Source organism: Equus quagga, chromosome 10, assembly GCF_021613505.1.
Source record: "Equus quagga isolate Etosha38 chromosome 10, UCLA_HA_Equagga_1.0, whole genome shotgun sequence".
NCBI lineage: Eukaryota > Metazoa > Chordata > Mammalia > Perissodactyla > Equidae > Equus > Equus quagga.
In genome coordinates, this window is record NC_060276.1 from 111,341,627 (window position 1) to 111,354,789 (window position 13,163).

The 13,163-nt window shown below is 40.7% G+C and overlaps 1 protein-coding gene across 3 annotated transcripts in view; it reads left to right on the forward strand.

The window, feature by feature from the left end:
* PIR (pirin) overlaps window positions 1-13,163 on the forward strand; it is a 91,250-nt gene that overhangs the window by 60,777 nt on the left and 17,310 nt on the right. For 2 of the 3 annotated variants that reach the window (XM_046673631.1, XM_046673632.1), the window contains exon 7: window positions 6,681-6,725. The exons of the other annotated variant lie outside the window; for it this stretch is intronic. In XM_046673631.1, coding sequence (XP_046529587.1) covers window positions 6,681-6,725 — 45 coding nt within the window. The remainder of the gene's footprint in view (window positions 1-6,680; window positions 6,726-13,163) is intronic. 3 annotated transcript variants of the gene reach the window in all.

The following is a 13,163-nucleotide window of genomic DNA, read 5'->3' on the forward strand; positions in this document are numbered from 1 at the left end:
CTTGGGAAAGAAACCCAGGGTTTTGCAGATAGGTTAAAAAAAATGACTGTTTTTGAAAATTTTTTAATGAATAATCTCACCAGTTTGAAAATTGTATTATTTTGTCCTAATATATCATCTTTAATAGAGAACAGATGAAATTGCTGGTCAATGTAAGGTAAGAAACTATTCTAAGAATTTAAACACATTTTGATTTTGACAAGGATGTATTTTTTTTCATATTTTACAGGTACTACTTAAAAATCTTTTTCTGTTACAAAGAGCCAGGTGTCTAAATATGCCCTCCAATAATCTTAGGGGTGTTTATAACACTCTCTACTTATTTCAAGTTTCTATTGTTTTCTGAACCTTTATTTAATCCTTAAAGCTCTATATGTTTTAGTTCTTAATTGTCTATAAACTTGGCTTCAATCTAAGTTCAAGTGCCTAAAATACCGTCATGCACCATATAAGGACGTTTTGGTTAATGATAGACCACATATACCATGGTGCTCACGTAAGCTTAGTGCCGTATAGCCTAGGTGTGTAGTAAGCCATACCATCTAGGTTTGTGTAAGTGCACTCTATGATGTTTGCACGATGATGAAATCACCTAATAACACAGTTCTCAGCATGCACCCCCATCTTTAAGCAACGCATGACTGTAGATTCTATTTTACAACCCTAAATATAATTTTATGATTATAACTGCCTGTAAGAATTATTTCCTGAATTTTTCTGAGCAGTTAAAAACCAATTGTGAATACTGTATATTTGAAGAGGAGAAAAAGTCTCAAATAAAAGGTGGTTCAAATAAAACCAAGAAATAATAGTAGCATGTATCATTTTAGTTAAAATGATCACATTGAATGTCTTGTTGATGGGAAAACGTCAATGTAGGCTTGGTCTCTAAAGGGCAGGATAAGCTTGTAGGAGATTCTAATATATTTTTTTCTTGCTATTTTATTAGCGAGAAGATAGTCAGCAGAGTTTGTCCTCCAGAGGGCTAGGCTCCATTCTGGACACACAGAAGGCTGCCTTCTGAGAGCGTGCATTCTAAAGAGCTGACATTCCTAATACATTTCTCATTCAAAATGTTAAATTTCGTTTATGTCTTAGTTTTTCTGTTAGCCTCTGATGCAATGAATATTCAGTATTATCAGTGTGGACTGAACCGTTGGGGAAGGTTCTCTTGTAGGTTGTAAGTGTTCTTGTTTAAAATATAGAATCTTTAGAGATGGCTCTTCATGTTATATGCCCATGGCTTATAAACACAGATCGTAGTATGATCAGACTGGAATGTTTGAAACACATTCTGACTATATTTTACTCTAGAAAGCTAGTTGTCTCAAGTGTCTTTATCTGTGTATCATTCTATGCAATATTGTCGGGCATTTTATTATTGGTGTTACTCACCAAATTTGGTAAAATGGGCATTCTCCTGTTTTCTTTTGATGAAATTCCCACAAGGTTATCTAATAACCTCTCTCTTTTCCAGATTGCAGTGCTACAAAGTTGACACTTCTCTCTTTCTGTTTCTGTTTGGTTATAAGATGGAGCCTAAATGCTTGTTCTTGGCACACTGAGAGCTCTTATAGTGAGCTGTCAGTAGCTGTATGATCAGAAAGCCCACCTTATGTCACCAATTCTAGACTGCAGTGTTTGCTGGGACACAGACAGCATCCTAACTGCCACAAGGTTCTTGACAGGGACAGCAAGGATCCGTTCTCTACATTTTGGGAAACAGAGACCCTGCTGAGCTTTGCTCCGTGCATAGTGCAGTCCATGAGGAGACCAGTTGGCTTGGACTGGAGAGGGGTGCACTGGGGAGCATGAGGTCATCTCTGTGGTGATGACCCTTCTTTGGCCTGGGTCTCAGCTCATCAGAAGCATAGATAGCAGCCACTGCAACCCTGACCTACATAAGGTCTGAGGAGAGTGGAAAGAGAAGGAAGGGGCAGGAAAGGGAACTGACATTTGGTAAATGCCTGCTAAGTACCAGGCATTGTGTAGATAATGTTAAAAACCTGTAACACACACTCATGCCCATGTACATATATATATGTAGGCACAGATATACAGCGCCACTTGACCATCACAACAGCCCTGTGTTATACATATTATTTCCTTGTTTTACAAACCAGGAGACGGGCTCAAAGAGGTTAGGAGTCTGGTCCTAGATCTGCCTGGGGGTCATTTGTTGATTTTTAAACCTGCACTTTTTGCCTGTAACTGTGTGTGTTCGTTTTATTGCTCTTTTATTGTCCCTTAGTTGGTTTGTTTTCCATGGCACCAAAGGCCTCTGTAAGGTTTGCTGCTGCCCTACCCTTCCTCCTTTCCCCGGAGGGGTTGCTGGGTTGGAATTGACTATGGAGGTGGGACAGGCAGAGAAGGAGCGATACTGGAGAAGAAGTGTAGGACCAGACTGAGAAGAGTCTGTCTGCTAGGGTCAGGGCTGTAGGCTTGTCCTGGGAGACCAGGGAGCCATTGCCAGGTTTTAAGTGGGGCTTCTAGAAAGGTCACATGTGCTGTGTGTAGAAAATGGATGGGATGCAACCAGTTAGGGGACATTTCTCTCACTTATATGATTTCATCTGTAAAAGAAAAGAGATATAAAATAAATATGGCAACATATATGTTCATTATTTCATCCTTTGTGCTCTTATGAATTAAAAATTTAAAATATTGAAAATAAATACAATCTCTTCTCTAAAGTTGAGAGGGAAGGGATTAACAAACACTTTGGTCTAATGATGAGGAAACATTGGACAAACCCAAACTGAGGGGCATTCTACAAAATAACCGGTCTGTACTTTTAATGAAAGAAAAAGACTGAGGAACTGTTTCAGATGAAAGGAGATTAAACATGACAACTAAATGCAGCATGTCAACCCGGATTAGATCCTGGCCTGGAAATTTTTTTCTTTTTGCCATAAAAGACATTACTGAGACAACTGGCACAATTCGAATATCTATACATAGATAATAGTGTTGTATTAATGGTCATAATTTTTTCATTGATACTGTATCAATTTTATAATTTTCATAAGTACACCATGGTTATATAGGAAAATATCCTTGTGTTTAGGAAATACATACTGAGAATTATTTCAAGGTAAAAGGGTATCATGTCTGCCAGTTTACTCTCAAATATTTCAGAAAAAATGATATATATTTCTAGAGAGAAGAATTATAAAGCACGTGTGACAACATGTTACCTTTTGGAGAATCTGGGTGAATGCTGTATGGTAATTCTCTGTAGTATTTTTGTAACTCTTCTATATGTCTGAAATTATTTCAAAATAAAAATTAGAAAACAATTTGGTGGAATGAGGAGGGAGAGGAGAGGACCAGGTGGGTCTGCCTCCTGTCCTAGGAGGCTAGGCCTCAGGTCGATGGGAGCTGCCCGCCCAAGCTGAGCGCAGGGACATCCAGGGAGGGCTCTTAGGAAGCAGCACCGCTTTGGGGTCTGGCAACCAGTGTGACCCAGAGCTTGGAGAGCGGTTCATTCTCTCCTTGGCCCCATTCCCCGCTCTCCTTCCCTCCCCAAAGCTGACCTTTGTCGGGGACTTGGTGTGTTACCAGACCGTATTTTTCTACTTCCTTTACACATACATGTGTAAGGAGTAGTTGTAAAGTTCATTGAAATAATGAACTCAAAGACTGAGGCAGGAGAAAAATGAGCTGGGTTAAGGCAGGAAATGTAGGCCAAGAAAAGCTCTCACTAGGGACATTTGCAAGAATTGGGAACCTCCCTGGAAATGAGAGCAAATGCCGCAGAAAATGATTTACATATTTAAAAGACAAGTTTTACATTTTTTATGCTTGACTAAAGGAGGTCTGACTTAAATGTGTTGCTGATCAAACCTTCCTACAGGACCAGAAGTAAAATGTGACCCCTAGCCCGACTCATTTTCTTTGTCATTGCCCCAGGGAAGGGAAGAACTTCCCAGCTGCAAAGAGCCAGTAGCTTGGAAACCACATTTGTAGAAGAAAGGAAAGTATAGGGTCTGTCACCTCCTGGGCGGGGGTGGGGGGGTATCAATTCCTGGGGCAGGACATAAAAGTGGGAGGAGAGGTGGGGGAAGCTAGAAAGATGAGAAGCACCTGAAAATCTCACAAGAGAGCTCTTTGCTGATGCAATTCTGCTCTTAGCAGAGAAGGAATTCTAATAACATATGATGGTTCTTAAACATATAGTAGGCATTCACACAGTTTGGCTCTTGTTTTGCTGTAGCTTTAAGAAACAATGCTTAATGGAAATTAGTTAATAGAAGTAAGTGCAGATGGACAACATGTTAAAAAGAAGAAAAAAAGGAAATTGCTCCCTGTTCCTATTCCATTCCCTCTAACCCTCTGTGCCTTCCAACCAGTAATATGAATTGTGTTATTCCTGGTAAAGATGGAATCTATATCCTAATAGAAGACTTTTTCACAGCGCAAAAATAGGTGAATGGACTGAATAAATTGACTTGGCCATTCCTTTAAGCAAATGTTTGATCCTTCTGGATTGTGTGAAAAAGATAAAAATGGAAAGAAAACAGACGGAGGCAATTATGTGTGGATTGGTTCTCTGCTTGGAGGGTGAGTAGGAATGAAGCAAAGGGCATGGAAGAGAAATGAGATTAGAACAGTCAGAATAATCCCAGTTAAAAACCTAGTTGAGCAACTGAGAGCCTTGAGGTTCTGTCGCACTTGGAAACCATTAATTTTTTAATGCCTTGCAACCGTGAAGAGGGGATCGGTTATATAAATTAGGACACGTTCTTACAATGGAATGCTTTGCAGTCTTTCCCAAGGATGAGTTATGTCTCTGTTTTGACATGGAAAGGTGTCCAAAACAGAACATTGAGTTTGTTGTAGTTTTTAAGCAAATTTTACGGCACATAAAAGAAAGAAGAAACTGAAAGCCCAAATACCAAATTGCTAACAATATTTATCTCAGGGTGAGTATGAAGATTGCAGAAAGTTTTTCAGTTTAGACGACATCACACACTTTTACAGTCTTAAAATATCTTTTAAGTTAATGTGTCTTACTTTTTTGTGATGAGAAAAAATCAGTAAAGACACTTGCACTTTGAAAAAGAAATTTAAACAATTTTTTTAAAAAGCAATGAAGAAAGGGGTTTTGTTGCAGAGTTTTATTATAAATCAGGCTAAGTAGGACTCAGGAAGCTTCCCACCCATTCAAGGGCAGAGAGAGAAGCGCTCTAGTGGAGCAGCCCATCCAGATGGGTAAGACAGGGGGAATCGTGGCTGTGAATTGTTAGCGTGGGTTTTCAGCATCCACCACAAACCTCCCTCCCCAAAGTTGCACAGCTTGAAAACCTGGCTGTGCCTTATTCATCTTCATGTCTCCACCCACAGTGCATGCACATGAGTGGCAAATGTTCACTACATGATAGTAGACTGAGCGAGTGGGTCAATAAGGGAGAAAATGTGTAAGTGAGCTATGAGCAAACAGCCTTACTACCAGAGGCCTTAAACTTGTTCTAGTAAAATCTCAGAGAGGGAAAACTGAAATAGGAGGGTGAAAGAATATCTTTTGGCATCCACCCAAGTGTCTTTGTTTGTTTTTGCCATCTTTCGGATTTTCTTAACCAGACTCAATTTATGTTAAGTTTTATCAGTTATACCTTTTCTTTTGTACCTCTCTTGCATGTTTCAACTCACCTGCCATCACATCCACATCCCTAGAGTATATTTTGTCCTCCATGATCCTTCCACATCTGCCTTTGTTTTGTTTACTCTGTCACCACGTTGACTCGCACACAGACTCCAGTCTGTGCGCTGCCTTTCTGCCCTGCAGTCCCTTCCCAGATCTTCTCTCTTTTCCACGGAAGGCACACAGAATGATGGTCTAATTCCATTTTGAGCTTGTCATTTCTAGGTTCATGTCTCTCAGTGTCACCACAGCATCTTCTGGGCCATAGGTACAACACATAAATACCCATGAAAATCCAGTGCCGGTGCTGAAAGAGCGAACGGCAGGTGGTCCATGGTTCTGAGTTCTTGGCCCCACGGGTCCCAGTAGGAATCTGGTGTATGCTGTGTACCCTCTTCACAGAAAAGTGTACACACTTGAAAAATTGTGTGGACAATCCCAGGGAGTGCACAGGCCATCCGAAGCCCATTTATACCCCAAAGATTATGCATCCCTGCATCCCTGCAACTCATGTTCCATTTTAGGATAGATAAAAAGGAATGAGTTCACTGGGTAAAATGTAACTTAGTAAAGAAAAGCATATTTCTAGCATTCTCTTCACACTTAAAACTACCTAGAGGCACAAGAAACTGAAGATTAGCCACACTGGTGTGTGTGTGTCACAGTTGTATTAGCATGATGTTAGAACTGGAAGAAACACTTTATTTGTCAGTACAGCTGTTGGCCTGTAGGTGTATAGCCAAGTGAATTGTACACTCTCTGCTTGGGTGGCTCAAAAACATCTGGGGCCAAGTCATTTAGGTTTATGGGTGTGTATGTGTATGTTTTAAACAGCTCACATTACAGAACTTAAATTTTAAATATGTATCTAAAAGAAAATAAAGGATTTAATCTCCAAATATATCTTTTATATCTGTCATATAAATTTATATATTTGTATTTCATATATAGAGATATTTTTAAAATATATTGTTATATCTTTGTTCCTTTTGGCATTCTGGACACTAACTTTTTAATGTCACTGGTCCCTTTTCAGGGTGGACCAGCTTCATTTATACCATATCTGGAAATGTGTATATTGGTAAGTGATGAGTATGTTGCCTTGGGTTCAATTGCAGTAAAATTTAAACTACAGAAGAAGAGAAAAGGTAAGATGACACCTCTCATGTAATTGAATACTACGCCACCTCCTGTCCGACACCAGCTGTTTCTACATCCTAGTACGTACTGGTATGCCCAGGGCAGGGCACCTCTCAGGTTCCAGCATGTTCAGTGAGGGAAGAGAATATGAACACCAGTCATGACAGCAGACATTTTACTGTGTGCAGCTGTAAGGTCCAGGCACGATTATGTGGGTTGATACCTTGCTGAGATATTGACAGCCTCCATACTGATCAAGGGATAGAGCTCTAAGGGGAGCAGGAATCTATCTCCTAGGAGGTGGAAGGAGGTGAATTTTCAGTCCCAGGTGCCTCTGAGAAATCTCATTGTTGGTTTTCTCTTATTCTAAGGGTGGTATATGTGTCGCTTGTTGAGTCTAGCCTAGAAGGAATGTTGAGACCCAACCAACTCTAATTTTATAGATGAGGAAAGTAAAGTCTAAAGAAAGTTATTTACCTTGCCAGGATGATGCGTCAGTCCATCTGGGACCAGAACCAAGGTCTCCTCAATCCTACTCCCCACGCCCCACCCCATATTCTTTGTATGATGACAAAGCGGGGACCACGCCATCTAACTTGTCTTTTCTAGTCTAAGCCCTTTAGCCAACCCAGCAGGAGAAGAGCCAGCAGTGGCGGGAGAGTGCAGCTTGTAGAGCAGGCTGGCTCCTGCCTGCATCTCCTGCGACCCTCCCCATCCTCCTAGAAGCAGCCTGGGTGCCAGGAAAAGTCTCTCTGTAGGATTGACAGAAAACTGCTGTAGCAGATGCTGTTGGTGCCCTGCCCACACCCCTGGGGCCTTAGCTCCACAGTGCCCATTGACCAACTTCCAACTGCCAGTACTATCTGTGGCTCTTGGCCTGAGGCTTTCTTTGAAACCTGGGAAGGCTGCTCTGCCTGAGTCGGGACAGGAGGAAAGTGCTGGGGAATTCATATTCCCAGAAACTTCCTCACTGCTCAGGTGAGCTAACTCTGAGGCCTGTGTGTGAGGCCTTTTCTTAGAGTTTCCCCATGGGATGTTCATACCCATAATGGGAGTGTACTTGATAACATACCCTTCATCATCTGCCTTTCCTTTCCTAACTTTCCTGATTCCTGGACTGTTGTTTCCTGGGATTGCCTCCCAGATAAACTCCTTGTATGCAAATGTGCCTCTCAGGTTTGGCTTCCAGAAAACCTAAACTACGTGAGCCAGCCTCCCCTCTCTCCTTCCCTGCACCTCATGGACAGTGATGGCGGGGGGCAGGAGGCGGGGAGAGCATTTGACTGCTCCAAGGTGCAGGCCAAAAATCTCGTTCCTGAGACCCTCTGGGGTTGGGTGCTCTCTACCCGCCTTCTGCAGACTAGCCTCCTCAGCAGTGAACTTCCTGGGGCCCTAACATGACCACCTCCTTGGGCAATACACTCCCTGCCCCAGACAGCTGGCTTACTGACAGCATCTGCTCAGGGTTTGAAGGCCACACCTGGAGCTATTTAAAGCATTTTGTGTATTCTCCAAAAGGGGTGTTTGGGGGCCGACCCTGTGGCTGAGTGGTTAAAGTTCCACACACTCCATTTTGACGGGCTGGGTTCAGGAGTTTGGACCCTAGCGCGGACCTACTCCACTCGTCAGCCATGCTGTGGACGCATCCCACATACAAAATAGAGGAAGAGGGGCTGGCCCCGTGGCCGAGTGGTTAAGTTCGTGCGCTCCGCTGCAGGCAGCCCAGTGTTTCGTTGGTTCGAATCCTGGGCGCGGACATGGCACTGCTCATCAAACCACGCTGAGGCAGCATCCCACATGCCACAACTAGAAGGACCCACAACGAAGAATATACAACTATGTACCGGGGGGCTTTGGGGAGAAAAAGGAAAAAAATAAAATCTTTAAAAAAAAAAATAGAGGAAGACTGGCACAGATGTTAGCTCAGGGCTAATCTTCCTCAAGCAAAAAAGAAAAAAGAGGAAGGTTGGCAACAAATGTTAGCTCAGGGCAAATCTTCCTCACCAAAATAATAATAATAATAATAATAATAAAATAAATAAAAAGGGAGTGTTCAGTTGCTTCAAATTATTCTTCTGGAAAATAATGGTAACCAAGCCCGTGTATTTTGATTTTATACAGTAGAAATTGGCTTAGTTCCTCTTTCACTGAAAGCATTTCAAGTATGAGTCAGAGGCAAAATTCATTTATTTTAGCATTTGAGAAAGAGTGAAAAAATTTAGTAGTAGTATCTCAAGTCTGTGTGCACACACATTAAACTACATTAACTATCTGGAAGAGATGAAGCATCATTTGTTTTTATGATTTTTGAAAATCTTGAGTATCACATGGTACTTTATAAAAATGGAAAGTAAAAACCATTTTTATGGAGGTGGCACCCCTGACTTATGATTTTAAGAGAAACAAAATAATCTGCACAAATGAAAAGTCATAAAGCAAGCACATGAATTCTAAGGTGGTAAGGATACCAGAAATGTTTGTGTAGGAGGCAAAACAGGAGCAGCAAACTTCCTGTAAAAGGACAGATAGCAAATGTTTTCATCGTTGGGGGCCGTACAGTTTCAGTTACAATGACTCGTTCCTGCCCTTGTAGGACAAAAGCAGCCACAGGAAATACGAAAGCAACTGGGGTGGCTGTTCCAATAAAGCTTTATTTATGGCCACTGAAATGTGAATTTCATGTATTTTTCATGTGTCATGAAATACTACTCTTGATTTTTTTCAGCCATTTAAAAATGTAAAAACCTTTCTTAACTTGTGGGCTCTAGAAAAGCTCACATTTGATTTTGGTTTAAATGACGTTGTAGAGAATGAAGGGGAGAAAAATTAACAAAGGATCTTAAAACCTGTTTTAATTAGTAGTTACAGCCTTGTTTCCTGACAGACCTTTAGTCCAAGAATTTAGCAAGTGAAAAGCTCAACAATTTGTGGGATAAGGATGACTTATATAGCCACTTGTTTTTCTCAGGGAGAGGCAGGGTTTTCCTGAGTCATCTCTACTCTCTGGCCTGGTTCCCCCCTCGTGACCATGGGCCACAAGAGCAGAACATCTGGCAGGAAATGGGGTCGCAGTGTGTAGTGCTAGAGTGAACTTGCATCTGTCCAGAGTAAACTGGACCGTGGAGAGAATCCAGTTGGCAGAACTGGCCTCTTGGGACTCTGCTTTAGCCAATGAGTGACAAGCCAGATGACCTCATTAGAATGTTATCTCCTTCCCTTCCTCCTACCCTCCCCCTAATAGAGATGTTAATGAGAAAAACAAAAGGTCAAGAACCAAATCACCAGAGAAAAAGAAATGACAAAGCAGAAATAGCTATTGAATATATACTGACCTATAAAATCTGTAGAGAATCCAGAAAATGCTTCCTGACTTTACTGCCTCAATTTTATCTTGCTTATAAAACCAGGGTGGCACCAGCCGGCCACTGATGGCAGGAACTGATAAGCAAGTAATTGTCTTTTTCAAAATGACAGGCACCTCTGCTCTGTTGAAATAGATGTTATAATATATATACTTTGTGTATTGGGCTGGAGTAAATAGATAGCAGTTTTGGTTGAAAAAGTAATCTAGGAGATTCCTTAAAATGGAGATTTAGGAGGACTATTAAACAGTATTAATTGATGCAGGAAGTGCTTAAGAGATGAACATTGGTAGATTTAGTTTGAGTTTAGACAGGTGTAGTTTTGAACATTAGAAAATCCTGGACATTAGCAAGTTGTCTAAGTTAGTCAGGCATTTTAACATTCAAGGTGAGTACGGTGAAGCTGTGTAATTGCCCCCTAATGACACCCTGAAGAAGACAAGGAGTTAAGAGAACTAAAGCGAGATGAGTAGAATTAGCACTTTCTTATTTACAAAAGTATTTATATATTGAGATATTTTGTGCTTTGCCAGATTAATTTTTGATACATTGGGTTTTTTTCAAGCCTTCTAAGCTGACTGTTGGATAGTAGCTTTAAAAATTGTGCAGGGGAGAGAGAGACATCTTTGACAGCGATCTTATACTGAGGCAACAAGTCCTTTGACCAGCCCTCAGCTAAAATCTGTGCAATATATGATTTTAAAAAATCAAAAAAAGGTAAAAATTACATGTTCAGAAAACCAATAGATCCCAAGGATACTAGCCCTGAACCCCTTCCCTGAAGCTGAGATGAAAGTGACGTTGAGCGTTAACATGGAGATCAAAAGGGTAGAAGAGTTTAGATTCTGTATCCTTAAAGCTTGGGACAGTTTATCAGCTTGGATACCAGTCCCTTAGAAGGACCACTAACAAGTATACTGTTGGGGCTTAGAAAATATATTTAGAAAATCTAAAAATGTCTGTCTGTGGTTATTGAAATGACAGCTAACTGGCTTATACAGGTGGTAAATTGTTTCAAACTTATTTAAATAAGTAATTACTCATGCTTAGTTTGTGCTCAACCATTTGCTTCTGGTTCTGGGTAGTATTAAGAAGTTTGACACAGCCCTGGATCTCAATAAAGGTGAGGAAGCACTAGAAGCCCTCCAAATTGACCTCCACTTACCCAAAAATGAATTGGATGAGACAGTGCTCTTCATTGCATGGTGAATACCTTGAGTGAGGTGCCTGAACACCCAGGATGATCATGTGGGGGCCTGGAATTGGCCACCACAAGATACATCTCTTTGGCATGAGGATTGTTTGGGGCTGGTTACTTTTAATAAAAGCAACTCTGAGGAGCGGAGTTTGCTTGCCCTTTGTTGGGAAACATTTACATTTGTAAGGGAAATCTCCATCTGTAAAGTTGTCTCCCTCTCTGTACCAGGAAGAGGGGGATAACCTTATTTCTAGAAACTCTTAATCAATGCCAAAGGCAAGGACTTAAATCTGCATTTGTTTACTGTACTTGTGTGGTAGTCTCCCATGATCGACTCCCCCTCCGCCCTCAACATCCTCTTTTGTCGTTAGCTGGATATGATATTTAAGGTGGTGGCTTCAGCCATTTTGGCGAGTTGCTCAGCTTGCCTGAGCCTCTCCCATGTATACATGTTATAAAGCTTTGTTTAATTTTCTCCTGCTATTCTGTCTCATGTGAATTTAATTCATTTTCCGGCCAGAAGAACCCAGAGAGGGTAGAGGAAATAGCTACCTCCCCTACAGTCAGCTCTCTTGGTCTACCTGCCCATTGCTATTCCCTACAACAGAATTGAAGTGGACTTAAAGGCAGTTGTGATTGCTCTCAAATCTGTTTATACCAGTTGCACCAATACTTGTATTATGCAATTTAATTAAATAATATGTAAATGAATGATGTAAGTGTGAAAAGAGAGTTGGTATTTCTAGAACAACTAAGTCAAATGCTTTGTAAACATGAGTTGCTAAAGAAAAGCCTTGAATTAGTATGGGAGAAATTAGAATAAAAGATTGATGGGAACTAATAATCTAGAAGGATTTCAGTGGTGCATTATGCATATGCTTTACAAAGAAAGACAGTGCTTCACAATCCTAAGAAAAAAGAACAAAGCAGGAGGCATCTCAATCCCTGACTTCAAAATACACTACAAAGCTATAGTAATCAAAGCATCATGGTATTGTTGGTACAAAAACAGACACACAGATCAATGGAACAGTATTGAAAGCCCAGAAATAAAACCACACATCCACGGACAGCTAATCTTTGACAAAGGGGCTAAGAACATACAATGGAGAAAGGAAAGTCTTTAGTAAATGGTGTTGGGAAAACTGGACAGCCACATGAGAAAGAATGAAAGTATACCATTATCTTTTGCCATACATAAAAATTAACAAAATAGGATTAAAGACTTGAAGGTAAGATGTGAAATCATAAAACTCCTAGAAGAAAATATAGGCAGTACACTCTTCGACATCGGTCTTAGAAGGATCTTTTCAGATACCATGTCTACTCGGACAGGAGAAACAAAAGAAGAAATAAACAAATGGGACTTCATCACCCTAAAGAGCTTCTGCAAGACAAAGGAAACCAGGAACAAAACAAGACAACCCACCAACTGGGAGAAAATATTTGCAAATCATTTATCAGACAAGGGGTTAATCTCCAAAATATATAAAGAACTCACACAACTCAACAGCAAAAATACAACCTGATCAAAAAATGGGCAGAGGATATGAACAGACGTTTTTCCAAAGAAGATATACAGATGCCAACAGGCACATGAAAAGATGCTCAACATCACTAATCATCAGGGAAATGCAAATCAAAACTACATTGAGATATCAGCACCTTACACCCGTTAGAATGGCTCTACTCACCAAGACAAAAAATAGTAAGTGTTGGAGAGGATGTGGAGAAAAGGGAACCCCCATACACTGCTGGTGGGAATGAAAACTGGTGCAACCACTATGGAAAACAGTATGGAGATTTCTCAAAAATTTAA